This window comes from Vulpes vulpes, chromosome X, assembly GCF_048418805.1.
Source record: "Vulpes vulpes isolate BD-2025 chromosome X, VulVul3, whole genome shotgun sequence".
NCBI lineage: Eukaryota > Metazoa > Chordata > Mammalia > Carnivora > Canidae > Vulpes > Vulpes vulpes.
The window spans coordinates 120,162,783-120,189,656 of NC_132796.1; the positions used below are offsets into that span (position 1 = coordinate 120,162,783).

The window sequence follows — 26,874 nt, forward strand, 5'->3', positions numbered from 1 at the left end:
CTTTGTCATGGCCTCGCTCCATGGAGTGACAGTTCTGCTGGTGTCCCACACTCTCGCCCTAAAGCCTAGAGGGGCAAGAACAATGTGCCTCAACTCCCAGAGTCCCTGTGAGGCTGGGGTGAGCTGTGCACTCTGGGGTCTCCTTGCCTACACAGGTCTATGAGTTTCTGGCTCCTGGAGCTCCCAGGACAAAGGACCATAAACTTGATGGCTTAAAAGCATAGAAAACTGTTCTCTCAGAGTTCTGGAGTCCAGAATTCCAAGACGAAGGTGTGGGCAGGTCCGTGCTCCCTTCGAAGCTGCCAGAGGAGGATCTTTCCTGGTCTCTCGCAGCAGTCCCTGGAGCTCCTCGGCGCAGAGATGTGTCACCCCATCTCTGCCTGCGTCCTCACGCTGCCTCGTCCGTGTGTGTCTCTGTCTCGATGTCCTGTTTATGAGGACACCGCTTAGTGGACCAAGGGCCCACTGCAAACCAATATGACCTCATCTGAATTTGCAACAACCTTCTTTTCAAATAAGGTCACATGCTGAGGGGCTGGGAGGAACGTGAAGGCGTGGGGGGACCCCGCTAGGCCCCGCAGAGGCAGGACGCGTCCTCCCTGAGAAGCCTCTGCCACGCAGGATGGACGGCTCACACTGAGTGGCGCCCGCTGAGACCGCCGGCTGGTCCAGCTCCCCTCGCCTCATTGACACCAAGCCGTGTCGTTCTGTCCCCCCCTCCCCCCAGGTGCAGCAACATCTTAAACAGCCACGGTGAACTGCGTGGCTTTCGCCCCCGGGACCGGGATGACATGGTGAAGAAGATCATCGAGCCCATGGCCTGCGACGGCCTGCGCACTATATGTATTGCCTACCGGGACTTCGCCGCCACTCAGGAGCCCGACTGGGACAACGAGAACGAGGTCGTGGGCGACCTCACCTGCATAGCCGTCGTGGGCATCGAGGACCCCGTGCGGCCCGAGGTAGCCACCCCCCTCTCTGCGGGCGGCCCAGGTGGTTGGCTGGGTGGAGGGGCAGCCCTTCTTCCCATCCGGCCTCCGCGGCGTGGCCCCTTTCTCCTGCCTGCCCTGCGACCGCAAGACCTCCTGCTGGAGTCCAGAAAGGTCAGGAAAGGCGGGCAAGGGCAGGGCCTCGGAGTCCCCCAGGTCGGACCTCCCCGGCACACTCGATCCCCCTTGCCCTCCCGCCCTTGCTCATGCTCTGCCTCTACCAGGTGAGAGGTGGCGCCGGTAGGACCTCGAGGGCTGTGACACCCGCAGGACTGATGGAGTCAGGGAGAGGGAAGAGTCAGGCGCCACTCCCAGGGCTCTGGTTCAGACACACGGGTGGATGGCAGTGCTGTCACTGGGCTGGGAGTCCGGAGGACACAGGTCTGGGGGGCGGGGGGCAGTCCTCAGTCAAGGGTTCAGTTGGGGTCAAGTGAGGTTCGGGGCATCCCCGTAGAGATGTCAAGGGGTAGGCATCTGTAGGAGTGGGGAGCTCAAAGCAGAAGATCCTGGCGGGGGAGAGATTCCGGAAGCATCCTTATCTGAGGGATGTCATGGAGTGAGCGTGCAGCTGGGACAGATGGGGGAGGAGGCTTCAAAGAGACTTGTAGGAAGGGTCCAGATGGGAAGCTGGTCTGCGTAGATGGCTCTACCAGCAGCTTTTCTGCAGAGGGAATGGAGAAACTGGGCAGAAGCTGAACAGGCCGTAGAACAAAGGAACACAGGGGCCACTTGTCGGTCCCCAGGGACAGGAGGTCCCTGAGAGAGGGAGAGCCGCGGGGCTGAGCCCAGGGTGGAGCGCCCACGGCAGCGCTAGGACACCAGGCCCCATGGGGACCGTGCAAGGTGCAGGCGGTGCAGGTTGCCAGAGGCACGGAGGGACCCTCTGTCTCCTCCCGAGGCCTCTCCGGTGGCACCCGCGTCGTGTCAAAAGCAGGGCCACCCCTGGGGATGCACGGTCTTGGGCCTTTCCCCTCTTCGACCCAGAGAGGAGGGGAGGCACAGACGAGGAGGCCGAGTCACAGCGCTCTGCTCCCCTGGCATAGACCCGAGGGCCTTCCCCTTCTGGACGGAGCTGCTCACCGCCGCCCCCGCCCCCCACACACCCCTGCACGGCCGCAGGCCCCTGGCTGGCGCTCAACGGTGCTCCCAGGCTGCTGGGTGTGGGAACACCCCCGGGACCCAGGGGGCATCGTCCCTGTACTCCCAGGACCCTGGCCACAGCCATCTCTGTACCGCCGAAGGCAGCCTGCCCCCCTTCCACCTCAGCCGCCCGTCCACTTGCTCCGTCTCCCCTAAGGAGGAGTGACAGGACCTTATCACGTGAAGCCTGTGGCTCTATGTGTCTCAGATTTTGTATTGTCGTAAAAACGAGCGGGCTGGGGCGGGCGAGTGAGAGGTGCCCAGAGCTTGGCCACAAGCCTGCTGATGGCCAGGAGCCGGCCCTGAGTCAGGGCCCCAAAGGGACAGGCCTGCCGTCAGCCCTGCCATCTGGCAGGGTAGCTGGGGACAGAGGTGCCTTCTCACTCTCGCAGAGCTGACACAGCCACCTTGCCAGCCAGCCTGGTAACCAGGGCCCCTCCTGGCTCGGCGGCTCCGCGGCTCCGCGGCTCCGTTTCCCAGTGGAAAATGGGGTTGACGGAGCCGGCCGATTTCTCTGGTCGCCTTTCCAGACACGACTCCGGTGGTGCCCCCTCGACAGCGCAAAAGCTTCCAGTGCCATCTCCTAGCCCTCTTGGTGCTTGGAGGCCTGGGTCTGAGTCATCGCCAGTCCTGGGGCCCTGCTCCGTGAAGCAAGCACCCAGGGTTGGGGAGGGGTGCTGGGGGCCTGAGGAGGCACCCTGCCCGCTGCGGACCAGGCAGCAGAGGAGACAAGCTGTGTCTTCCCCGGATGCCCTCCTTGGGGACCACGATGGGGGGAGGGTGCCGCACATCTGGATGGCACAGAGGGAGAGGGAACAGCCCAGACACAGATGGGCCCGGCCTCAGTGACTCTCTCGTCTCTTCCAGGTCCCTGAGGCCATCCGCAAATGCCAGCGTGCTGGCATCACGGTCCGCATGGTGACTGGAGACAACATCAACACGGCCCGGGCCATCGCGGCCAAGTGCGGCATCATCCAGCCTGGGGAGGACTTCCTGTGCCTGGAGGGGAAGGAGTTCAACCGGCGGATCCGCAATGAGAAAGGCGAGGTAGTCCCGGGCTCGGCGGCGCCCCGCCTCAGTGCAGGGTTCTGGCTGTTTGTCCCCCCACCTCTGCCCGGCACCCCCCACCCGGGCTCTGCAGCCTCTGTGTGCTTCCCCCTCCCAGATAGAGCAGGAGCGGCTGGACAAGGTGTGGCCCAAGCTGAGGGTCCTCGCCCGATCGTCTCCCACCGACAAGCACACCCTGGTCAAAGGTAATGGGGCTCGCCCCGCCACGCCCCACCCCTCCCCGAGGTGCCGCGCCCGCCAGACTCCCAAAGCCCAGCTCCAGGGCCTGCCTAGGAGGTGGGGTCCTGGGCTGCTGCTGGACATGTCCCCCCCGCACTTTAGTCTCCTCACCAGGAAAACAGGAGGTAACGAGGGCTGACAGGCCAGGGCTCACTCCTCTGCCCCTCCTGGCTGACAACCTGGGTGGAAGACGCCAGGACAGGATGGCCTCTCGCTGTAACACATGGGAAACTGAGGCACCGGGGAGGGAGACGCTTGTCCAAGTCCCCCGGTGCTGAGCCCCCTGCCTCTGCCCCTTTGCACCATCCTGTCTCATCTGACGGGTGTGGGGCCGGGGCCGGGGGAGGGGGCCGGGCCGTTGTCAAGGCACAGGGACTGGACCGCGAAGGTGACAGAAGCGCAGAGGCCGGGGGGGCCGTCGGCACGGTGGCAAGCCCGAAGGGCTTCATGAGTCACCAGCCCCCCACGGCGCCCAGGCAGGAGCCCCGGGCACAGACGCCCCACTCTGCGTTGCAGGCATCATCGACAGCAACACGGGCGAGCAGCGGCAGGTGGTGGCCGTGACCGGGGATGGCACCAACGACGGGCCGGCCCTCAAAAAGGCAGATGTGGGCTTCGCCATGGTAAGCCACCCCGCGCCCGCCTGGTTCGCCACACCAGGTAGCGTCTTATGTCTCGAGGACATGAGCTTCGTGCAGGAAGGTGGGAGCTGGTGTCGAGGCCTCCTCCTCTCTCATCCCGGCCACTTGGGCCCCCTCAGGCTCTGCGGGGCAGGGGACAAACGTGTGATTTGTTTAAAGGCACTTGGTGTGGGGATGCTCGAGGTGACGCTGGGGGACTTGGCACTTGTGCACCCGCCTCGGCCGGGCCTGGGTCATTTGAAGTGACCTTCAGAAAAAAAATAATAATAAAAAATAAAATAAAATAATAAAATAAAATAAAATGAAGTGACCCTCAGGCCCAAGTGTGATCACCACAGCCCCCCAGACGAGCTTGTCCTCTGTGTTGCTCTCCTGTTGCTTCTGTGGAGCTAGTATTGCCGGTAAAGCCCTGAGCCCGCTGCCCGGGTGGCAGGGCGACGAGGCGCGCTCGGTGGCCAAAGGCGGAAACCCTGCGAGCCCCTCTCCCCGCCTGGCACCACAGTGGTTGCAGCGCACCGTGGGCGGGCGCCAGGGGTACAGGCCAGTCCTGCTCAGAACCCCGGGCCCAGAAGGGGACCAAGCCCCAGCCCCCAGGCTCGGTGAGAACCAGCCTCGGGGCAGCAGACAGGGTGTGCAGCTTTGCCAGGCCGCAGCTGTCCGGGCACCCGGGGCTTTGAGCAGCAGGGACGCAGGTCCTCCTCCAAACAGCTCCGTGCAGGCCGGGAAGCCCTGTCCCTGCTCTGCCGAGGGCGCCCGGCCCGGCGCTCACGGAGCTCCTATGCAAGCGGCCCTGGCACGCTCACACCGCACGGAAGGCTGGTCGGCGGCCACGCGCTGGCGGCTGGGCCCCGCACGTGATGCCAGAGCGGTGGCCATGGTGGCGGCACCCTCTGTTTATGAGCCAAGACCCTCACCTTGCCGTGAGACCACCTGCCGCCGTAGGAGAGGCCGCGCTGCGCGACACAAGATCCGTGTCTAGCTGTGGGGAGGCTCGTTTGGAAGGGAGGCCGGGCCGGCGGCCCAGGTGGCGGGGCTGGGGAAGGGGCCCGTGGACACTGTGCGTGTCTCCGCACCCCCCAACCAGGGCATCGCAGGGACTGACGTGGCCAAGGAGGCCTCGGACATCATCCTGACCGATGACAACTTCACCAGCATCGTCAAGGCGGTCATGTGGGGCCGCAACGTGTACGACAGCATCTCCAAGTTCCTGCAGTTCCAGCTGACGGTCAACGTGGTGGCCGTGATCGTGGCCTTCACCGGCGCCTGCATTACTCAGGTGGGCACTGGGGGGTGCCGTGCCCGAGGCCGACCCCGGGCTCGCCCTCCCACCAGCCACGGGGTCTGCAGAAGGGGGCGCTCCCCCCCCACGCCAGTGCGACCCCCCCTCCCAGGAGTGTGCGGGCGAAGAGCCTTGCCCGAGGGCTCGCGGGCGACAGCCAGGTCTTCTCTCCGCTGCGCGTTGTTTTTAACTGACATGGAAATCACAGGCTACAAAGGTCGCCATCTGAGAGCACTCGCCGTTCAGTGGCATTCGGTGCATCCACAGTGTGTGCAACCCCTGCCCCTGTCTGGCTTCTGGACATTTTCACAGCCCCTAAGAAGACCCCATCGCCGTCCCCGTCCCCGTCCCCCAGTCCCTGGCACCCACAGGTCTGCTTTCCATCTTTACACACTTGCCCGTTCTGGAACCCTTCGTGCAAATGGGACCAAATAACACGTGGTCCTCTGTGGCGCCTTTCGGTGCGCATCATGTTTTCGGGGTCCATCCATGCGATGGCTTGGATCGGCACCTCGTCCCTTCTGGTGAGACCCATGCTCCGTCGCATGGAGCGAGTGCCTCTCGTTTGTCCCTGGCTCCATCGATGGGCACTGGGGTCGCTTCCACCGTTCGTGGGCTGTGAACACGCGCGTACAAGCGTTTGTGGGGACCTCTCCCTTCTCGTGGGGCTAGATCCGGGAGGGCCAGTGCCGGCTCCGATGGGAGCTCCGTATTTAAACCCCCGGAGGAGCCCCTTCCCCGTTTTCGATGGTCCAGTTCTCCCCCGTAGTGAGTGTCCAGAATCCGCGTCCCTCTGAAAAGTCTTCCTCATGGAGACAAAGTCCACATCGCATACGCTGCCCTATCGTACCGCTGGACGCGCACCGCCCGGCAGCACCCGGTCCATTCACGGCGTCGGGCCACCACCTTTGCCTCACCCCGATGCCAGCCTCCCTGCCCCCAGCTACCCACACCCACTCATCTGCTTTCTGCCTCTGTGGATCTGTAGTTCTGGAAGTTTCAGAGCAACACAATCACCCAGAACGGGGCTCTCTGTGTCTGCCTCCTGCGGGGCTGGTTTCTCGCCAGCACAGGGGGGTGAGGAGAAAGGTGCGGGGGAGACCCTGTGTCTTCCTGCCCCTTGGGTGCGGGTGGTCAGGAGAGCGCCCGTTGCAGGGGCCGGGGCTGCCAAGCTCCTGCTGACAGTTGGGACCGCACCTTCTAGACCACTGCCACCAGGTGACACAGGGAGCGGGACTCCAAAAACGCACCAAAAACTCGCCGCTAACCTTAACGACAGGGACGGAGAGGTCACGTTTGTTTCTTTAATTTTATTTATTTATTCATGAGACACAGAGAGAGAGAGAGAGAGACAGAGGCAGGGACCCAGGCAGAGGGAGAAGCAGGCTCCATGCAGGGAGCCTGACGTGGGACTCGATCCCGGGACCCCGGGGTCACACCCTGGGCTGCAGGTGGTACTAAACCGCTGAGCCACCCGGGCTGCCCCAGGTCATGTTTTTTCTGGGAGTCAGATTTGCCGCATGTCCTGCCAGGGACGCTGCCCCCAAGCCGACTTGGTCACCGGGAGTGGCGGGCCGGCGGGCCTCCCGGCCCCGCGCTCGGGTGACTGCCTCCTCTCCACAGGACTCTCCCCTCAAAGCCGTGCAGATGTTGTGGGTGAACCTGATCATGGACACGTTCGCCTCTCTGGCCCTGGCCACGGAGCCACCGACCGAGGCGCTGCTGCTGCGGAAACCGTACGGCCGCGACAAGCCCCTGATCTCTCGCACCATGATGAAGAACATTCTGGGCCACGCGGTGTACCAGCTCACCATCATCTTCACGCTGCTGTTCGTCGGTAGGTCGCCCGCGGAAGGGTCGGATGAGCACCTCGGAGCCCCCTCCCTCACCTCCCTGCCGGCCCTGTCTGCGTGCCCCCCCCGGGGTCACAGGCCCCTGAGCAGCCAAGAAACCGTCCACTCCCCAGAGAACAGACAGCATGTGTCACCCTCCACCCAGAGCCAGATCGCGCTCACCCGTCCACGCGCCCCGCGACCATCTCTCCAGGGGACAATGAGCAGAGCCCTGTGCGAGGAGGGGCATCGGGAGGAAAGAGAGGGAGGAGGAGGGAGAGCAGGAGGGGGAGGAGGAGGAAGAAGAAGGCGGTAGAGGAAGGCAGAGAGGAGGAGGAGGGGAGAGGCACTAAGGGTCAGGAAGCGGGAAGGGGGCGAGGGCAGGAGGGGAAGGCAGTTGCGGGAGGAGTCGGGGAGCCCTGAGCCTCAGCAGTGGCAGCTATGCCCCCCCTCCCGTCTGCCTCTGTGTCTGGCACTTCCCCTGATTCGCAGCGGGGCTGGGTTTGCTGGTCCTGGCCCCTGTCCCTCATGTCAGGGCGCCCTGGGCAAGTCCCCAACGACAGCTTTTGCTGCGGGACAGCAGTCCCGGGGAGGGGGGCACAGGGGGTCTTTCGGGGGGCCTTCCTCTGATGTCCTGGGAGCCCAAGCGCCCCGTGGCCTGGCTGAGGGCTGTCGCCTGGCCGCCCGGGCTTAGGGACAGGGCAGAGAGGAGGCCCGGCCTGCAGCCTGCTTCCTCCGGGGCCCACCCGTGGCTCAACCTGGCCTGAGCGTCTCCGTTCCTGCCCTGGGGAGGGTTTCTCACCTGGGGTTTCTCACCTGGCTGCGAGTCAGGTTGTGGGGTGAGACTCCTTACTTGCCCTCAGCCATCCCGTCACAGGGTTGGGGCTGCGTGTGCCCCCGGCACGGCCCCCCGGCACCCCTCAGGTGACGCCGGCAGGGAGCCGTGTCTGCCCAGGGCTTGGCTCCCCTCACGCGCCCCTTGGCTTGCAGGGGAGCTCTTCTTTGACATCGACAGCGGGAGGAACGCACCCCTGCACTCCCCACCCTCCGAGCACTACACCATCATCTTCAACACCTTCGTCATGATGCAGCTCTTCAACGAGATCAATGCCCGCAAGATCCATGGTGAGCGGAACGTCTTCCATGGCATCTTCAGCAACCCCATCTTCTGCACCATCGTCCTGGGCACCTTTGCAATTCAGGTAGGAGGGGCGGCCCCACTCTTACAGCAGGTGGGGGCGCAGGGGCTCTGCCCCGGGCCCGCGAGGGGCCCGCCCGTCCCGTTCTGCTCTCCCAGCCCCTGCCCGCGTTCCCTGGGACCCCGTGTCCTCTGTGCCCATCTTCAGAGCGTCCTGGCCTTGCCCTGGCTTCACCCGCTGGGTCCCAGAGAGCCGGAGAGGGCCTTACTCGGGACGAACCCCCTCACCGTCCTCTCCGAGTCTGCCGCTCCCGTTTCCAGCATATGATTCCTTGGTGGGGGGCCACCAGAACCCCCGAAAGTTCCTCGGGATGCGCTTCCTAGCTCCGGTGCTGACACACCAGCCTCTGCCTGCCCCGTGCTGCAGACAGGCTGGCCAGTCAACTCCCGAGGAGAGGCTGAGCCTTCAGAAATGGGGTGTATTAATAGAAAACACGAGGCGTAGTGAGGGCAACAGGCCAGCACATTTGCTCCTTACAGGAGCTCCTCGCTTCCCGAAGGAGGGGGCCGCCCGCCGTGGGGGGACCACCCGCGGAAGCACCTGGGTCAGTCAGGAGGCAGAGCAGGGAGCGGGAGCCTTACTGAGGCTTCTTGGGAGAAACTGAGGTGGGGTGAGCAGGCTGAGGACTCGCGGTATGAATGATTTCAGGGCTCTGGGGGCCACAGGGCTGCCTCTGCTTGTCTGGGCCCTGGCCCTGGGTCAGGCAGGCAGGGGCAGTGGCCTGGAAAGGAGAGCACAGTTACAGGGGTGGCTGGGCCGTGGGCCCGGGATTGGTTGGTCTGTATTGAAAAAGCTCACCCCACGGAGGGCTGTTCTTCCCTAGGAAGGGGCCGCGGGGCATCAGGTGGCCCGGGCAAGGCTAGCGGGGCATGTCCTCGGGGTGTCCGGATCACGGCCTGCCAGCACGCGCGCGCAGGGCAGGTGTTAAAGCGTCGGGTCTAGAGAAGCTGGAAATGCGGCCGATCCATCCGCTGAGCCCCGGCCAGAGGCCCATCTGCCTGGGGAACCAACAGCCCCTGTGACCTCTGACGGGGAGGGGGGCTGGAGGGTGGGCCCTGAGTGCTGGAGGAGGGGCCTCAGTAGCTGTGCCCGGCTGGACCTGCCTCCCTCCCACCCCACCCCTGCAGATTGTCATCGTCCAGTTCGGTGGAAAGCCCTTCAGCTGCTCCCCCCTGTCCACGGAGCAGTGGCTCTGGTGCCTGTTCGTTGGCGTTGGGGAGCTGGTCTGGGGACAGGTGAGTGTCTGCCTTGTCGCCTTCCCCAGCCCCACGCCTTAGCTGTGTCCTCCACAACAGCACCAGAGAGGGGCACGATGCGGGGGGATCGTGGCGCCTCGGGGCCCATGCATCCGGTGTGTTCACAGCAGGGCTCAGGCCTGGGCCGTGTCACCACTCGGGGGCAAGGCCGCAGGTGACAGTGTCAGCACAGGAAAGGCAAAGGGCCATGGCTGGGATGTCACAAAGCCCCAGCAAAATCACCCACCACTCCCCTTTTCATGGTAGAAGCCAAAAATCGTCCCCTAAAATGGGGGTGGCTTGGAAAGTACCCATATATTTGAAACTAAACAACACTCTGCGAAATTCTCCGAGGGGCAAAGAGAAAGGGTCAAGGGAAGTGAAGAAATACTTTGAGATGATGGAAGGTGAAAGTCGGACACCTCAAGCCCTTGGCAGTTAAAGCCACGTGCGGCGGGAGGCTGGTGGCACCCAGCGATTACGTTAGGAAACGGCCCAGGCCATAGCGCACAGGAGGCTCCCGAGAGCGTTGCTCCGCAGTTCTAGAACACTGTACAGGAGGCCAAGTCCAGGATCCACTTTGTCCTGCGTCTTAGTCCCCTCAGGCCACCCCAACCAAACAGCACAGCTTAAACAGCGGATGCCATCCTGTCACAGCTCCGGCAGCTGCAAGTCCAAGATCGAGTGTGTGCAGGGCAGGGTTCGGGAGAGAGCAGGGGCGAGCCACCAGGTCCCTAGCCGGGGGGAACCCCCCGCGGTGATGTGTGACAACACGCACGGGGCGCTGCCACCAGGGCCACTGTCCGGGGCCTCGGGTGCGGGGTCAGTCCCGGAGGCCCGGAGCTCCTGCGGGGTGACCTCGGATACCCAGGCCCTGCCCCCTAGACGTGAGGCCGAGAGGTGTGGCCCAGGGCCCCGCCAGGAATCACGCGTCGGCACAGACTGCTTGGTGGGCCCTCGGCCCCAGGGAGACGGAGACCCCCCTCGTCAGGCAGGACACGCGGGGGGCCTAGAGGTCCCCTGTCGGGAGCCGAGGCCCAAGGCCACACCTCCCCTCCCTGGAAACCACTCCTTGCTCCCGACGGCCTCCCCGCCCCGCTCCCCCAGGACCGCTCCGGGTCAGAGGAAAGAGGCTGGCATCTCTCTGGAGAGCAGCACTTGGCAGCAGGCACAGGTGGCCCAGGCAGGCAGCCTCGGGGACCAGGACAGGACGTCCCGTCCCCGGCTCCACCCGCAGGGAAGAGCCGTTGTGGAGACAATGGTGCACGAGGCCGGAGCGCAAGGGGCGTAGACGCGGGCCTCGGCCTGGGTCAGAGGGCGGCGGGCAGGCTGGGGCCTTTCCCGGGCCCAGCAGAGCCCCCCACCGCCTCCACCCCCACACACCCCGGAAAGGACCAGCGCTGCTCTGACAGCCACCTGTGTCCGCTGCCCTCACCTGTGGCCCCGCAGGTCATCGCCACCATCCCCACCAGCCAGCTCAAGTGCCTGAAGGAAGCAGGGCACGGGCCCGGGAAGGATGAGATGACGGACGAGGAGCTGGCCGAGGGGGAGGAAGAGATCGACCATGCCGAGCGGGAGCTCCGCCGCGGCCAGATCCTCTGGTTCCGGGGCCTCAATCGGATTCAGACGCAGGTAAGCCGCCGTGCCACTTGGCCACCCTGGCTTTCCCGCCCTCGGAGGGTGGCAAGCAAGCAAGAGGCAGAGAGCGGGCGACCTGAGCCCCCTACCAGTAGGGAAACCCTTGGGTGTTGCTGCCTCGGCGACAAGGGCCATCCCCAGGTGCGCCTGCTGGCGGCTGCGGTGTCTCGATGGCCTGTCTCTGTCACGTCCCTCAGAGCCTGGGGGCCCTCCCCCGTGCCGGGTGCAGGTGTCACCGAAAGGTATCTGTTGTGACCGATAGTTGTCTCTTGGGGGGCACAGACCAGCCACCGTCTGCGTGGCTGCGGGGCCTTGCGTCATTTGCCGGACACAGCCGGGTGGCAGGGGGGTGACAACCTGGAGGAGCCAGATGCCCATTACAAACAGCCTTTGGCGAGCTCGCCGTTCACGGCCTGTGTGTGAATTCTGTGCAAGCGGACTCTGGCCACAGGGTTGGGCCTTTCTGTTCATCTCAGTGTCCAAATATCAGAGTTCGGGGAGCCCGGGGTCTCCGGAGTCACCTGGTCACGGGGACCACTCGGCCTCGGGCGCTTTCCCAGGCTTCACGAGACTCGCTTGCCCGAGCAACCCCTGTTCTTTGCCCCCAACCCTTCCCAGTGGCCTTCTTGCTGGAATGTTCTGTACTCGCTGTCTCTCCACATCCTCTCCTCGCACTCACTGGTGGTCCCACCACAGCCTGGCCTCTGCCCCAATGTCCCAGAGGCAGTTGTCACCAAGGGCTGTCCCTCCATCCTGCGTCAAGGCTTCTTCCCAGCGCCCTTCCGTGAGCGCAGTCGGCCCCGCTCTCTGCCGTCCCCTCCATCCCACTGTCTGCTCCTCAGCCTCGCTTGCCTGGCACCCCCACTTCCCACCCACACCTTGGTCCCCGCTGCTGCGGCCCTCACACGTGCATAGTCCCACAGCGCTGGGGGCACGGGACCTAGTAGGGGCGGAAGGAAGAGCGGGTGAGAGCTCACCCCACCCTCGCTGTCTCAGCTGCAGTCCCCCTCCTTTTACCCTGTCCCGTGGCCTCTGCTTGGGCCCTGTGGACGCCTCTTGGCCAATTCCCCGCTGCCTGCCCCTTCCCTGGCAGCCTTCGCACGGCGCCCCAGTGCCCCCCACGCCCCGTCTCCTCCTCTGCCCGACCCGAAGCCCCCAGAGTGCCACACCTGAACCGAGACGCCCACAGTGGCCTTGGCCCGGACCACAGTCCCGGAGCCCAGCTCCTCCCAGCCCCTGAGCTGCTGGCTGATGGCTCCGCCACCTCCCCTGAGCCAGCCGGGGCCCCAGTGCCATCCCAGACGCTCTTCCTGTGTCTGCACACAGCTGGTACGCCAGCCGTCCCCCTCGAACGCACGTCCCCAATCAGCCACCCCGGCCCCCATCCTCCCGGCCTAGCCGCCAGTGTCTCTGCCTGGCTCAGGTCTCCCTGCTGCCTCTGTCGCCCCCGGTGACACCGGTCTCTCTCCACGTTCTGTCCAGGACGCCCAGCCCCGTGCCCCTGACCTGGCTCCCACTGCTCTGCCTCCTGGGGTCCCACCTGGCACCCAGCCCCGCCTTTCTGCACATTCCCTCGAGGGCCCCTGGGCCAGGGGCATGACCTGAGAGCACACCTCTCCCCAGTGTATGCCTCCGGGGTGTCACATGGCCTGTCACGCAGCGCTACAGGCTCGTCCCAGAGAAGCTCACACAAAGGTGCCCCTCAGCAGCCGGTGCCTACCCCGCCCGGGCCTGACGCTCCTGGTGTACGCAGCTTGCCAGCTAGTGCCACACGATCCCCGGCAGTGTCACGGGGCTCAGCCTCAGGCCCCCTCCCCGACTTCTTCCCTCCCCTGGCCCCAGCCTCAGCTCCGGCCACAGGCTCTTGGTCTCCTGCCTGCCCCTCCAGCCTCTGCTCCCCGAGCCCCTCCGGTGACCCCCGTCCCCGCCGTGGCCGTGTAGCTGCTCTTCCTGTCTTAAGGGTCGAGTCCCGAGTCCCGACCGTGGCCTTCCAGCCCCTGCCTCTTGGCGTCGTCATCCCTCGCACCCTGTGTTCCTGTTACCCCGGCTGCTTTTCTAGACATGCATTCGCTATGCGTCCGTCCGTGCTGGCCACTCGGGGCCCCAGGACTCCCCGGCTTCCACGTGCTCCCTCGGGGCCCCTCCTCCTCCTGCAGCCTTCTGAGTCCACTCCCTCCGTGCTCCCAGCCCAGGGCGCTAGAATCGGTGAGGAGCACAATGCCGCAGGGAACTTACCGAAACTGCAGAGTCCTGGGCTGCTCCCAGGGCTGGGGATATTGTAGGGCTGGGTGAGGCGGCCCCAAATAAGTCACCTTCAAGGAGCTCCCCAGGGATGCAAGGGGCTTCTCCAGCGGAGAAGCAGGAGGCCAGTTCTCTGGCTCATTCGTCTTTGCATCCCGAGCACCTAAGCCAACGTGGCCAGGGACGAATGTCTTAGGTCCAAATGGACCGCTGAGTGCCCAGTAGAGGAACAGGAATGACTCCGTGGCCAGATGTCCAGGTCTCCCCTCATTGCCTCGCAGCACGCCGTGAGCCCCTGCCCAGCCCATCCTGGCCCCACGGGCTCCCATCTGTCATGCCCCAGTTCAGCGGCAGAGCCCAGTCAGCCTGAGACGGCGGGGGGCAGGCGGGGGGTGACTGCAGCAGCACCCCGCTCCTCCAGGCAGCCCCCTCCACTTCCGCTGATGAGCCCAAGGTGATGGTGCCTTTCTAGCAGCTGAGACAGCAGCCCTGCCCAGTGTGCGGCGTCTGGGGAAGGGTCAGTGGTTCCCGGCCAGCTGTGTCGGTGTGCCCACGGGCTCCCGGGCCTGCCACCGCTGCCTGGCTAGTCGAGCGGGTCCCCTCAATCAGGGTCTTGGAGTTACGGGCCGTTCTGATAATCACCGCCCATGTAGACGCTGACCAGTCACTTTATACATGGTGAAATGGGACCCAGACAGAAGGGACTTGTCCAAAGTCACCCAGCAAGAGTCTCCCCTCCCCCATCCCCTAGCGTACTCCTAGCCCTCCCCATACAGCCACTCTTCCCTCCAGAGGTCACACTGTCACCTCACATCCCCCAAGCTCACAAGAGTGCCAAACCAATTGGCTACTTGATACTTGAGCTCGTTTTCTTAAAGAGCATCTGTTCTTTGTGATTCAAAATACCTGCTCGAAAAACAAATCAAGTCCTCCAGCTTGTAGGCATCCCCCAAGCCAAGGGAAGCATCGCTCCAGGCAGCCGGCCCTAGATTTCTGGATTTTGCGAACCACAAAGTTGCTCTCCGGATTTGGGAGGCCAGCGCAGCTTTTTACGTTGCTAAGTGAAGGCATTTTGTAACCTGCTACCTGCTGTCACCATCATTCCATACTAACGTGTTAATACACCCAAAGGGTTGGGGACCGGGGCGGGGGGGGGGGGGGGTCATTCCAGAATTGCTAAGAGTCCTTGAAATGGAGACCATGGAGCTTTTTCGAAGCGCTCATGCTGCGGTCTACTTCACGTTGCATTATGGGCCAATGAGAAGCTTCAGCAGCAAGTGGGCTTTTGGGGGGCAGGGGGCCAGTGTGAGGCATTTTGATTGATACCATCATCCCATCAGGACACCGTGAGGAGAGGTCAAATCAGAGGCAGGAAAAGCACCTTTTCCTTCCCTCGTCGCCTCTGCTGCCGTAGAGTGCCCTCTTGAGACAGACCTTAGACACCTGTTGGCCATCGAGGGAGGAGAGCCTCCCTGCCCCCAGGGAGAGGGGGCCCTATGGCCTGGGTCGTCTTCCTTCCGTGCCTTGGGGCACACTAGATGCCGTGCCAGCCCCCCGTGGCCACTCAGTGTGCCTTATGCATGGGTGTCCGCCCCGGCAGTGAGGTGCCCTTGCTGAAGAGCGGGCTGTGTGGGTGGAAGGGGGCTCGGCGGCAGAGTACACGGCAGTAGCCTTTTCCACTGCGCGTCTAGGAATCGAAATCATGCACATCTTCATCTCGGTTGGGGTGGGGGGAGTCTGAGCACTCAACTGCCTTCTTCCGAGAAGCCTGACCCCGTGTCAGACACCCCGCTGGACCTAGCGGCCACCACAGAGCCACCGCAGGACTTGGGGGTGGCATGGGGCCCCTCGCTCTGGGCCAGAGTAGGTAGCCAGTGTGCATCAGGTCCAGAATTGCATATTTGCTTTGCTGCTCACATCATCCAGTGAACTGTATGGCACTTTCCAGAAATCAGAGCCACCCTCGAAGGCCAAAACGGCCTGCCCCCACCCCAGCCCTGGAAGGCATCCCCAAAGAGGCAGCCTAAAGCGTGCCGCGCTGGGCCGGCCTCCCCTCCCGGAAGCCAGGCACACAGTCTCCGACGGGGCCACATGCAAGTCGGAAGGCCCGGGGCCTCCGAGCAAGCTCGCCACGTGGCTCTCACTTCCCATAGACCCACCTGCCTTTTGACGCCTGGGAAGCTTAAAGGGCGGAGGACAAAGCAAAAGCCGTCTTTGCTCCCAGGCCCCTCCGGTCTCTCTGCTCTCCCTCCCGCCACACCTGTGGCCCTGCGGAAGGGGGCCCGGGAAGACAGAGCGGGTGCTTTGGCAAAATCCCCCCCTCTCTCTTTTTAAGTCCAGTCTTTCACCGAGAGCACCCATGCCCACAGGGGAGCCCCCGAGTCACTGCAGGGCAGGGCGGGCCAGGCCAGCGGAGTGCCAAGCGGTCGATGCGTGTCGCGTAGACCAGGGCAGGCCAGGGAAGGGCCCCTGTCCCCACGCCACCCCACCCGCGAGCACAGCCGCAGGGCGCCTCGTCCTAAGGGGAGCTGTCACATGCCCCCCGCAGCCGGCCGACGCGGGGACCTGTTGACACGCGGCTTGCGATGAGCATGCGGTGAACGCAAGCGGCTCCTTCCCCGACGGTTGCTTGCGGCGCCCACCACCCCCCCCCCGCCCTCCCGGTCTTGTGGGGGCTCGTCATTCGCTCAGCAAACCGTCCCTCTCTTGCTGGACGGCGCGGACGCACTGTCGGCTCCCAGGGAGCGGGGCGGCCTAGATGAGGCGTCGCGGTCACACCCCGAGCCCAGCGTGGCGCCCCCGTCCTCACCCAGCCCCACCCCCGCGCGCTGGCAGGGACAACAGTGCAAGCCAACCTTTATCTCATTTTCTCTCCCACAGATGGAGGTAGTGAGTACCTTCAAGAGAAGCGCTTCATTTCAGGGTGCCGTGCGCCGGAGGTCCTCGGTCCTCAGCCAGCTCCATGACGTAACCAATCTTTCTACCCCTACTCACGCAATTCTCTCCGCCGCCAATCCCACCAGTGCCGCTGGGAGTGAGTCTTGAGTCCCCTTTTCTCTCATAAATGGCATCTCGGGGGGAGAAAAGCCTCCCCGCCTCTTCCTTCTCTTTTTTTCCAGTCTTGCATCCTCCGCTCACCGTGGCTTTTCCGTTCTTCCTCCACCGCCCTGTCCAGTCCTTCCCGCCCAGACGGTGTGTCTCTCCAAAGCCATATTCTCTTATGAAATGTCCTGAGTCCATGGCACTGCTGGACCTCCTGTTCTTTGCTTTGTTTGGTTTTTTTTGGTTTTTGTTTAGTGCTCCTTCTGTCATTGGTCTTTCTTTTCTTGAACTTGTCTGCACCAGCCGATGGTTCTTCATGAACTCGGGCCGCTTCTGGTGCTGTCTGGTGTCGGGGCAGGGCCTTGCTCAGGTTCCGTGGGGAGGCCCATGGGGGGGCCCGCGGGCTCGGGGCTGCCCTCCAGGGCCGGACGGGGAGGCAGCTGCCGTCCCGGGCATCGCTGGCAGCGCAGGGCTCCAGCCCACCTACTTGGGGCGACAGCGGCAGCTTCCAGAACTCCCCCTGCGGAGGTGTCACACTGGAGGCGGGCTCCGGGGTGGCCAGCAGCTTGTGCTCACGTGCCCCGAGCCCACGCCGCTACAGGCGTCCAAGGTGTTCCTCGGCCCGGAGTCCTCACAGCCCGAGCCTGCACCCTGCCACCTTTCCACTTGTCCCCCAGGCACCTCTGCTCTTTCCGGACAGGCCTCAGGATTGGCAGGTCTTACCCCGATCCGGTCCACAGTCCCTCTCCTCCTTCCTCCGAGAAGCTGGAGAAGGAGGCTCCCTCCTCTGTGCTCCAGGGCAACCCCCTCCCCCAAGGGCTGCCCTAAGCGAGGTAGAAGCTTCCACCATTGCTCACATCTTTTTACAAAGACCAAAGGAAAGCCACTAGAGCCCCCCGAACCCGCCGCGGCGGGGTTTCCCCAACAAGCGAGAGGGCCGGGAACCGTGTGAGCCCCAACTCCTCCCGGGCCTCCTGCCTCTTGTAACAACCTCGAGATGTCAAACACCAGACAGTGAGCCTTCGAGTATGAGCCCAGAGCCCCCCGGGATGGTTCGATGCTACCTGTTTCCTTTCCTTCCAGTGAGACCCGGCAACTCTCACCTCCGTGAACACATCGCTTCCCCCCAGACGGGAGCCGTTAACTACGCTTTTTCCCTCACCAGACTCTGGGATTTTCTTTTTGCTTGATTTCTTCTCTTTCTCTTTTTTCTTTTGTCTTTCTTTGTCTTCCCTCCCCTCCCCTTCTTTGTTTTTCTTCTTCTTTTCGTTTTCTTTTTCCTTTTTTAGGACCTGGTGAGAGGTCCCCAGTGGGGGGCATCCCTCCTCTTGCTTACACTATCGTTTCAGGCCACTCTGCCCTTTAAGGAAGGGATGTGGGCCGCACCAGTCCCCGCCGGACCACCTTGTCCCCTCCGGAAACAGCACGTGTGCATGCACACACACACACCCACACACACACACACACACACACACACACACCCCTTCCCCAAACCACGGACCGCACACACCTCCAGCTCCCTTGCACACTCAGTGGGCTCCCCACCCGGGCCACAAACATTAGCCAACAGCCATCACGTAGGCGGGAGCTTGTCCCAGAGGGGTCTTGCCACCACTCCACCCAGAGAGGTGTGCAGGAGGCTCAGCTCCAAGTCACTTGAGGACAGAAACGGGTCTCGGCCCCCGGGAGCGCCTCAGCTAGGGCCTGGCTGAGGCAGCAGCACCCCCCTTCCTGGAAATGAAGGGACAAAAGGGGGCGTGGGTCGGCCCAAGGGGCACATACTGACCTGCCCCTGTTCTTCCCTCTCCCTTGACTTTTTTCCATACGTTTCTTTGCCAGCTCTCTCTGCACTTCCTGTCTGTCTGTCTGTCCATCTGTCTGTTGACTTGCGGGGGAGGGGAGGCAGCCGACAGAGCCCCCACTCGTCACACCCCTCAGTCCTTCTCCACTCCGGGGCCAGCCAGGGCCACCCTCTGGGAACCTGGCGAGGCCTGCTGTCTCTTGGCTCCCTCTGGATTCCTTGGGCTTCCTCCCTGGCGGTAGGCTCTTTCTCTCCTGTCTTCCTAGCGCCTTCCTTCCTTCTGCAGCCATCTCTCATCCCACTTCCCACTCTGGGGAGCCCAGCAGTGCCTGGTAAGAACAGTGCGAGAGACACCCCCCGCCCCCCGGTCACGAGCTACTCCAGGGGGATCGAACTCGTGCCTGACCAAAAACAGGGCCACCGTCCCTTCCACCCACGTGCCGCCGGGTGAGGAACGGGCCCCAGTGAGAGCGGAGCACCTTCTGTCTGAGGAGGGTGCTGCTGTGATAGCGAGGGGGTCCCCAGGTCCCAACCTACGAGCACCAGCCTAAAAGGCTCATCCCACTTGAGCGGCCACACCTCAGAGAGGACCCCCCGTGGAGGAAGATGCTGGCAACACCAGGGGACATGCCTGCTTCTGGAAGCCACCAACCAAAAGCACTTCCCGCCATCATCACTGTGTGGCAGATGGGTTTGGAACTCAGAACCGGCCCCCAGTGCAAGCTGTGAGGACCTAGAGAAGTCATTAAGCCCGGCACCCTCTTTGGACGAATCAGGACAGGGCACGGGGGACGGGGAGGGGGGCTAGCCACTGGCCCTCACCCCCTCTGGGAGCTTACCGGAAGGAAGGCCAGGCGCAGCTCACAACAGAGCTCCTCGCCTAGCCGAGGGGCAGCCTGGCAGAGGCTGCAGTGCTCACAGGCCGCAAGGTTTTCCCGAGGAAAACCCCAGCCCTTTCTTACGGGAAGATTCCTGTCCCCTGCGCCCACCGCCCCGCCGGTCTGCCCGTGATCGCACAGGCCGGGGCAAGTCTCTCCAGCACACCGGGCCTCTGCTCTGACTCACTCCCGCCGAGAACCCCGGGCTCTCCTGGCGGAAGGCCCAGTGCGGGGCGAGTGCAGGAGCCCCAGGGCCGCAGGGCGGGGGACAGGGCTCACCGACACAGGTCCCAGCGCGCAGCGCGGTGCAGGGGGAGCCGGAGGCAAGGGACAGCCCCCTGGAGGGGTGAGCAGGGACGGTTGGCGGCGCAGAGATCCTTGGGGCTCAGCACACCCACGCTCACACGCACCCATGCTTTCCAGCCAACCTCCGGGCCCCCGGGCTTTCTACACCCACGTGTCTTTGCGGCTTCTGGATCTGGGAGCCCTAGTCGGCCCCCACTGCCCTGGCCACACACGGCGACCTCGCAGCCCCAGGACGGCTCACTCAGCCTTCTCGTTCTTGGCCGGGGCGTCACACCTGCCCTTCACGGGCCGCCACCTCCAGGCCACCCCCCGGCTCGCACGGGACCTCGGCCGTCGTCGTCCCTGCGATCGTTGACCAGCCCTGTCCGTCTTCCGGAAGCTAGCAGGGACTGCCATCCCGTGCCCCGTCCCCAGGCCCGTCAGGCCCGGCCTGCTCGCACCCACTCGCGCTGCAGGACACCCGGGCCCACTCCCCGGCTGGGTGCGGGGGCCCAAAGGCCTGGCCCGACGGGGTGTTGTGCTCACTCGGGTTCACTCCCGGGCAGCAGGCGGGTGCCAGGTGGCTGCCCCCGGGCCTGAGCGCCCCGGCGCCCCCTCCCAGCCACACCTGCATTGCCTGCTCCCCCCACCCCGCTTGGCCCCCTGGCTCCCCCAGCCCCCTGCGGCGGCAGAGCGGGCTCCTGACCCAGCCGGGCCACAGCGGCAGGGGAGTTTGGTCAGATGCAGCCCGAAGGGCTCCCGGGGGCTGTTTGGTTCCGACCCTCCGAGCCAGGAACAGCCCGTAGCAGTTGCTTTGTTTGAATTGCCTTTTGCAACACGAAAGCCTTCCATCCAACTTGGCAAAGCCGATGCCAGGTAAGCGCCCCCGCCCCCGATTTCCTGGGACACACCCTCTGGGGCCTGGGGAGCCGAGCTCATCGCACACTGCAGGGCGGCAGCCCCGCGGAGGAAGGAGCCTTGCGGAGGGCAAGCAGTCTTGTTTGCTGGAGTTTGCGCCTTTCTCGGGAACTTCGTTGATTCCAAGCCAAGTCTCTCCGCTCGGGCTTCTGGGAACTGTGCTGGCATCTTGTCTCAGCTATTCGCCAGCGTTGTTTCCACATTAGGAATAGCTTCAGCCGCGCCCTGCCCGAGCCTTCCCGCCACCGAGGGCCCGACCACAGGGAGGGACCTTCGGCTCCTTCCTAACGGACTGGCTGGCTCGAGGCCTGAGGCAGACCCAGAACCCCTGCTCCCAGCCCTCCCCAGTAGGCACTTCCAGGCTGACTCCCGGGGCTGGGAGCCAGAGCCCGGGAAGCTCAAGACTTATTCGAGGCCCTGCAGCCGGACGTGGCCGGGATGAAAAGCCAGGCCGACCACCCGAAAGGCCCGGGACGCACCGTGCCTGGGTCAGCTCAGTGCAGCAGCTTGTTGACAGCAGCAGCGTGAGTCTGGACTCTCCCAGGCCGGGCCCAGGTGCATGCACACAGGACGGGAGGTAAACTTCACGAAAGGTGCCGGCCGTTAGCATTTTTGACTTGCCAACGCGCACAGAGCCCTGTCTTTAGTTTGGTTGGGGTTCGATCCCTCAGAAAGGAGTTTGCCTTTTCACACGTCCTGATTCCATGGTGAGGAAAGGGAGCCTTCCTCTTCGATTGTGGGTATGTCACCCCACGCCTCTTTGTGTCCCATCCAAGCCCCGAGATACCCCCTCATGCGTACAAGGATGCTTTGGGGCCTGGGAGCCCCGAAGTTCCTGGAAAGCAGTTCCCCTGGCTCTCCCCAGCCGCTATGTGCAGAATGTGCTATAAACCCACAGCCTGGATGCCAGGAGAGCAGAAGGTCCCCTTCCTCCCGTAGAAGACTCTGGATGAGTGGCTGGTACAGAGGCAGGCGTGCCCATCAGGCATGAGGGGGCTTTGAGGGAGCAGCAAGACAGGAGCAGGGGGCGGATAGCATGACAACCCTGCCCCAGCCAGGGCCTGCGTGTCCCATGGTACAGAGCAGAAAAGGCCAGAAGGTTGTCGAACCCAGTTTCTGTTGTTGCCGTTGTCATCATTGTTCAGGGGCCTTTGCTTTTCTTTTTCTCTTCTCTTCTTTTCTTTTCATTCCCTTTTTGCATTCCTTTCCTTGGGTGGGTGCTCCCTCCTTGCCTCGCCTCCCCGTTTCCACATCCCCTCTCCACCCCCATCAGCACCTGCATTGCAAACTTGAGCGATGGGAGGTCAGACCAAAAGCGGAGCACGTCCACTTGGAACCGCGACCTTCAGCCCCGCTGCCGCCCCGTCCCCAGCCATCCATCAGCAGCATGGTCATGTGTCACAGTGTGACATAAGCACCGCTTCTGCTTTGGCTCCGTGTGGCTGGAGCGGCGCTGTGGGCTCGAAGTGTCACCCTGCCTGTCCCCGCTGACGGAGCTCTCGGCTCGGACAGCAAAGCACAAACCGAGAAGTAAGCTTCTGTTAAGTGTAGATGGTCACAAGCCCCAGAAGAGAAGAAAGCAGAGCAAGAGAAGTGTCGGGGGGGGCTATTCTGGATGAAGGTTGTCTGGGGACGGCCTCTCGAAGGGTGGGTATGTGAGCCGGGTTCTGAACAAAGAGACAAGGCCAGCACGGGACATCCTGGCAAAAGAATCTAGGCAGCGGAAGGGGCAGGTGTCATGTTGCCGGGGGGACCCGAGCTAGCTGGTGAGAGGTACAGCAGCCGCCCACTGAGCCCCTGCCGCGCGCGGCCACCGTGCTGGGTGCTGGGAGCCGGGGTGGTCAGTGAACCAGACAGACCCCAGTGTTCAGGGGCCTGCGGAAAGGAGGCAGAGGAGGGAACAATGGGCAGGGGCGGTGAATTGAAAGTGAGCCACGCCGGGGAAGAAAGGAACAGGTGCAGGGTTTCTGAGGGAGCCGGGAGGTTTGAGCCTGGAAACAGAAAAGGTGAGGGGGGGCCAGGAGGCTCCCTGGGGAGGAGGCTTCCCAGCGGAGGGAACAGCTTGTGCGAAGGCCTTGAGGTAGGAGCGTGGGAAGAGCCAGGAGGCTGAGGCTGGAGACAGTCAAGGATAAGAACTGAGGCAGGCCCTGACCCCCGCCTATTAAAGGGTTCAGACAGGTGGAGGGTGTGACAGGCTCTGGCTTCAGTTTGACCGGATTCCTTGGGCTGCCATGAGAAGAGACCGCAGAGGCCAAGGGCAGCAGCAGGGAGACCGAGGAAGAGGCGTGGGGTGGGGGGTGAGGTTACAGTGGCAGGCCGAGCCCCGAGCCTGGAGATAGAGATGTGGGGCTGGTCAGCAGACAGATGCCACTTGGGGTCACAGCAGCTAGGAAACGTGGGGGGCGGGGGGAGGCCCAAAGATGAGCCCCGGGGCCCTCGGGTGTCAGGGGATGGGGAGAGGATGGAGAACCTGGGGCCCTGGCTACAGCCAGGCAGCAGGGCTGTGGCGTGGGGAGCATTGGGTGCCCAGCTGGGGATGTCCCTGGGGAGCAGGGGGCCAGGAAGGAGCCACTGGCAGCGGCTAGAGAGGACCACGGCACCGAGAGGGTCTCTTTTTTAAGACAAGATGTGTGAGCAGGCAAGGGAGGGGGGCAACATGCTTAAGTGGGTGCAGGGGCCGGGGGAGAGGGCACCCAGGCAGTGCCGGGGCAAGCAGAGCTACCTCTCGGGCCTCAGGAAATGGGGGGCACAGCGGGCCCCGACCTGACCCTCCTCAGCCTTCCCAGACGCCGTGGCCCTAACCCTAGGAGGCATCTTTACTGGGAAGTGCTTTTCGTGTCTGTAACGTTTACGGTCACTGGACTTTTGGGGGGCTCGGGGTCCAGCTGGGTGAATGCCCCCACTGCTCAGGGTGGAGCCAGGGCAGCCCCATCCCTGCTGGAATGCTGGGCGTCCCCACCAGCTAGGCTGGAGGGCAGGGGCTGCCAGGGGCCCCAGAGACGTCCGCCCCGCGGGCGGGAGGCAGGGAGGCTCAAGAGGCCGGGCAGTCAGGGCCTCTGGCCTTGGGGGCCGAGCCCCAGGGGCCGCCAGGGACTCAGGGGAGCCACAGAGGGCTCTAGGGTGGAGAGGCCGGGGAACTGGGGGCTGCGGGACATGCTGATGCGCGGCACTGGGGTGGGGGATCGGCGGCCCTGGGACTGGCAGCCCGGGGTGACTCTCAGCCCCTTCGGTTGGACAGAGCTGTCAGCCGCCGTGCAGGCTGGGACGGGCCCGTGCGGCTGCGGACACGGGTGGTGCGGTGGCACGGACAGCCTGGAGGGCGGCAAGGTCCCTTTGGAGAGGTGACCCGAGGGAGCCCGCCCTGGGCCTCGGCTGGAGCTTGAGGAGCAGGGCAGGGCGTGGAGGAAGGGCCCTGTTTCGGCTCAGCCTCGCTCCCTCTCGTGCCGGGACACGCTGAGCTCTGCCGTGGGGCAGTCCCAGGTCCCCCCAGCACCCCACCCCGAGCGTGAGCTCGGGTCTCTAGGGCAGGCCTCTCTTCCCGAAGCGTTGACTGGTTCTCACCCAACCAGCGTCCCAAGAGGTTAGTTCTTCGGGGCTCTTCGGGGTGGGGGGGCCTGAAAACACCCCATCAGAACACCAACACCAAGCACCTTGATGACAGGCTGAGGTCTCACGCGGGGAAGTGGGACGTGGAGGAAAGCTGACTGTCCGCCAGCTGTCAGACACTTGGGGTGACACAAGCCTAGCCTTGAGCCCCCGGCCGCGTGGGTGCGTGAGCAGCCCCGGCGCCACCTGCCACCTCGCTCCGTCGAGGCAGCGAACAAGGCTGGTGGCAAGAGGGTCATTAGACCGGGAGGAGCGCCCTGAAGGAACATTCCAGAACTGCAGAAGCTAGAGAGGGAAGGGCTGGCTGCCGTTTGGGGGCAGGCTTTGGAGTTGAGCCAGGCACGGGGAGACCCGAAGATGGGTTTCAGCAGGGGTCCGGCCATCAGGGGACCCCGGTCCAATTGAGGGGAGCCGCTCAGCTACAGGAAAGGGTGTAGCCAGCGTGGCCAGGTCACTGCTGCCAGGCTTACCCCCCAGGCCCCCAGGCCCGGCGGTGTTGGGGTGCGGTGACCTGAGGGCTGTGGCCGACAGCTGAGGCAGACACCGCAGCACCGCCACGCAGCCGCGACAGATGTCCCGCCAGCTCCCCCACAATTCTGGCACCAGAAAAGGCCCAAAGAATGAGGCTCCATCTGCAATGCCTCCAAAACGTGAATTCTGTTTCTTTGCATTAAAGTGTCAAATGAATCTCACCTCGATTTCTGGGTGACTCCTTTCTCAGAGGCCAGCCTGGGGGAGTCAAGGGAGTGAGGGCAAATAGTTGGCCATCTGTAACCCAGAAGATGTGACTTCACCAACTTCCGAGAAAATCCTCACCAGATGTGAGATCTGGGGTTAGGAAATCCCAGTTTTCCCGAGCTCTGGCTCACTGACTTTGCTTCAGGTGACTTAGGAGCCCTGTGCTTGGCCACGCGATGGCAGTGCCGGGATCGAGACAGCGGAGGGTCAAAAGGGACTCATTGTGAGCGGGACGATTCACGGTCTAACCTAGGGGCCGCCGACTTTTCCTCTCAAGGACCTTCAAGTAATCAGGGTTGGCTTTGCAGGCCAGGTCTTGGTCACAACTAGCCAGCCCTGCCCTGGGATCTCCAAGACAGCCGTAGACGACCGTAGACGGTGCAGAAGCCAACGGCGTGGCTGTGTGGCAATAACACTTTAGAAGACCAAGCAGAGGGCCAGCGTGAGCCCTTGGGCCACAATCGGCCAACGCCTAGTCTAAACCAAGAACACCAAGCCCTAGAACCTTCGACCTAGAAATGACTTTAGAACTGATGCCGTGTCCACCCACTCACGTGGGGAAGAGCTGGCTGGTCCATCTCAGCACCAGGCCAGCTGGCTCGTGCGGGGCCCAGCAGAGGCCTTCCCAGCAAGTCGGGCTTCTAGAACCAAGAGGGAGCCCAGGTGGGGGCACCAGGGAGGGAACAGAGAGAGGCAGCGGCTCTGTGGCTCATGGGCCCGGCGACATTCAAGCACTCACGGAGGCGAAGGTGTGATCGCACAGACCGAGGGGCTAGTTCTGGGAGCAAGATCCCGCAGGAGGGGAGGTGCGGGGGTCAGAGGGTGCCTGAGCTCGGCTGGGGCCAAGGGCCACCATAGCCGGGGCCCAGGGCACTGTGGGAAGCTCTTCCCTGTGGAGTTATGCTGATCGGAGGTCTGCCAGTGACAGTGGGACAGCCAGGGAACAAGATGTAGAAAAGCCTGAGTAGAGGGAGAACAGGGCAGATTCCAGGAACTAAAAGAAGTTGTCTGGCTTGGAAAGTGAAGAGGAGGAGGAGGAGGAAGAGGAGGAGGAGGAGGGAGTGCAGGCCGGGGAGGGCTGGAGAGGCAAGCGGCGCCAGATTGCAAAGTGCCTGTGAAGGCAGGAGACCCGAAGGCAGCGGGGTCTGCGAAGGGAAGTGACCACCAGTCAGAGGCGCCCAGCCACGGGCTGGGGGGGCTTTAGGAGGCAGGAGCAAGCGTCGCGGGGGATCAGGGCACCCAAGCAGGACAGGTTTAGTGGGTGCATATCAAAAGTAGGGCCATTTTCAGGGTCGGATGCCTCCAGATGGGAGGGTGGCAGGCTCTCGGGCCTGGAGCTCTGAGGGGGGGCCTGGGCCACAGCCCCCGGCTACAGCCAGGTGAGCCCCGTGGTGGTGGTCAGGGCCGGAAGGCGGGCCCGGGCTTATGAACGGAGAGGAAGAGGAGGACCAGGGCCAGGCCAGGGCTCTGGGGCCCCGTGGGACAGAGGAAGGAGAAGTGGAGGAGACAGGGCCAGAGCGGCTGGTGACATAGGAGGAGGGCCAGGCCGTGGCAGTGTCAGGGAAGGCGGGAGGAGCTTCCAGAAAGAGGAGCAGTCAGCTCTATTGGGTGCCCCTGAGAGACCACATAAGACGGGGACACAAAAGTAGCCATTGGACTTAGCAGCAAGGAAGGCTGATGGCCCTATGGGTCTGGGCATGGCGGGTGCTGGCGACAGTCACAAGAGCTGGCGGGACAGAGTGGAGGACTATAGAGAAGCCAGGGAGGGAAACCCCACTGGAGAAAGGCCAGCCACGCGCCCATAGGCCGGGGACCTTGTCTTACCAGAAAGTTCTGCCGCCTTTCTGGTAAGAGGAAGTGGAGAGTCCACTCTGTAGCATTGTCCCTTTGTGGGGTCACCTTTCTGTCCTCCCAAATTGGAGCTCACATGTGGCAGAGGGCCCAGGGGCCGCCTAAGCTGCCCCCCCTTCCCAGTGCTGGGAAGCGGGAGGCAACAGCCAACAGTCCTGCGCAGTGGTCACTCTCGAGTTCCAAAATACCTGCCCAGGCCGGCCCAGAGAAAGCCGCTGCCACGTGTCCTGCAGAGGGACAGGTTGATGGGACGTGGACCCCAGCCGTCCCTTTC

General features: G+C 63.7%; 1 protein-coding gene across 6 annotated transcripts in view; it reads left to right on the top strand.

The window, feature by feature from the left end:
• Positions 1 to 26,874, top strand: part of ATP2B3 (ATPase plasma membrane Ca2+ transporting 3) — a 62,585-nt gene that overhangs the window by 32,472 nt on the left and 3,239 nt on the right. For 2 of the 6 annotated variants that reach the window (XM_072743806.1, XM_025988071.2), the window contains exons 12-21: positions 728 to 962; positions 2,997 to 3,176; positions 3,295 to 3,382; positions 3,933 to 4,039; positions 5,142 to 5,333; positions 6,960 to 7,173; positions 8,159 to 8,370; positions 9,495 to 9,602; positions 11,052 to 11,234; positions 16,362 to 16,515. In XM_072743806.1, coding sequence (XP_072599907.1) covers positions 728 to 962; positions 2,997 to 3,176; positions 3,295 to 3,382; positions 3,933 to 4,039; positions 5,142 to 5,333; positions 6,960 to 7,173; positions 8,159 to 8,370; positions 9,495 to 9,602; positions 11,052 to 11,234; positions 16,362 to 16,515 — 1,673 coding nt within the window. Of the gene's footprint in view, positions 1 to 727; positions 963 to 2,996; positions 3,177 to 3,294; positions 3,383 to 3,932; positions 4,040 to 5,141; positions 5,334 to 6,959; positions 7,174 to 8,158; positions 8,371 to 9,494; positions 9,603 to 11,051; positions 11,235 to 16,361; positions 16,586 to 26,874 lie in introns of those variants that run through there. The other 4 variants (XM_072743805.1, XM_025988070.2, XM_072743808.1 and 1 more) reach the window with 3 other exon arrangements.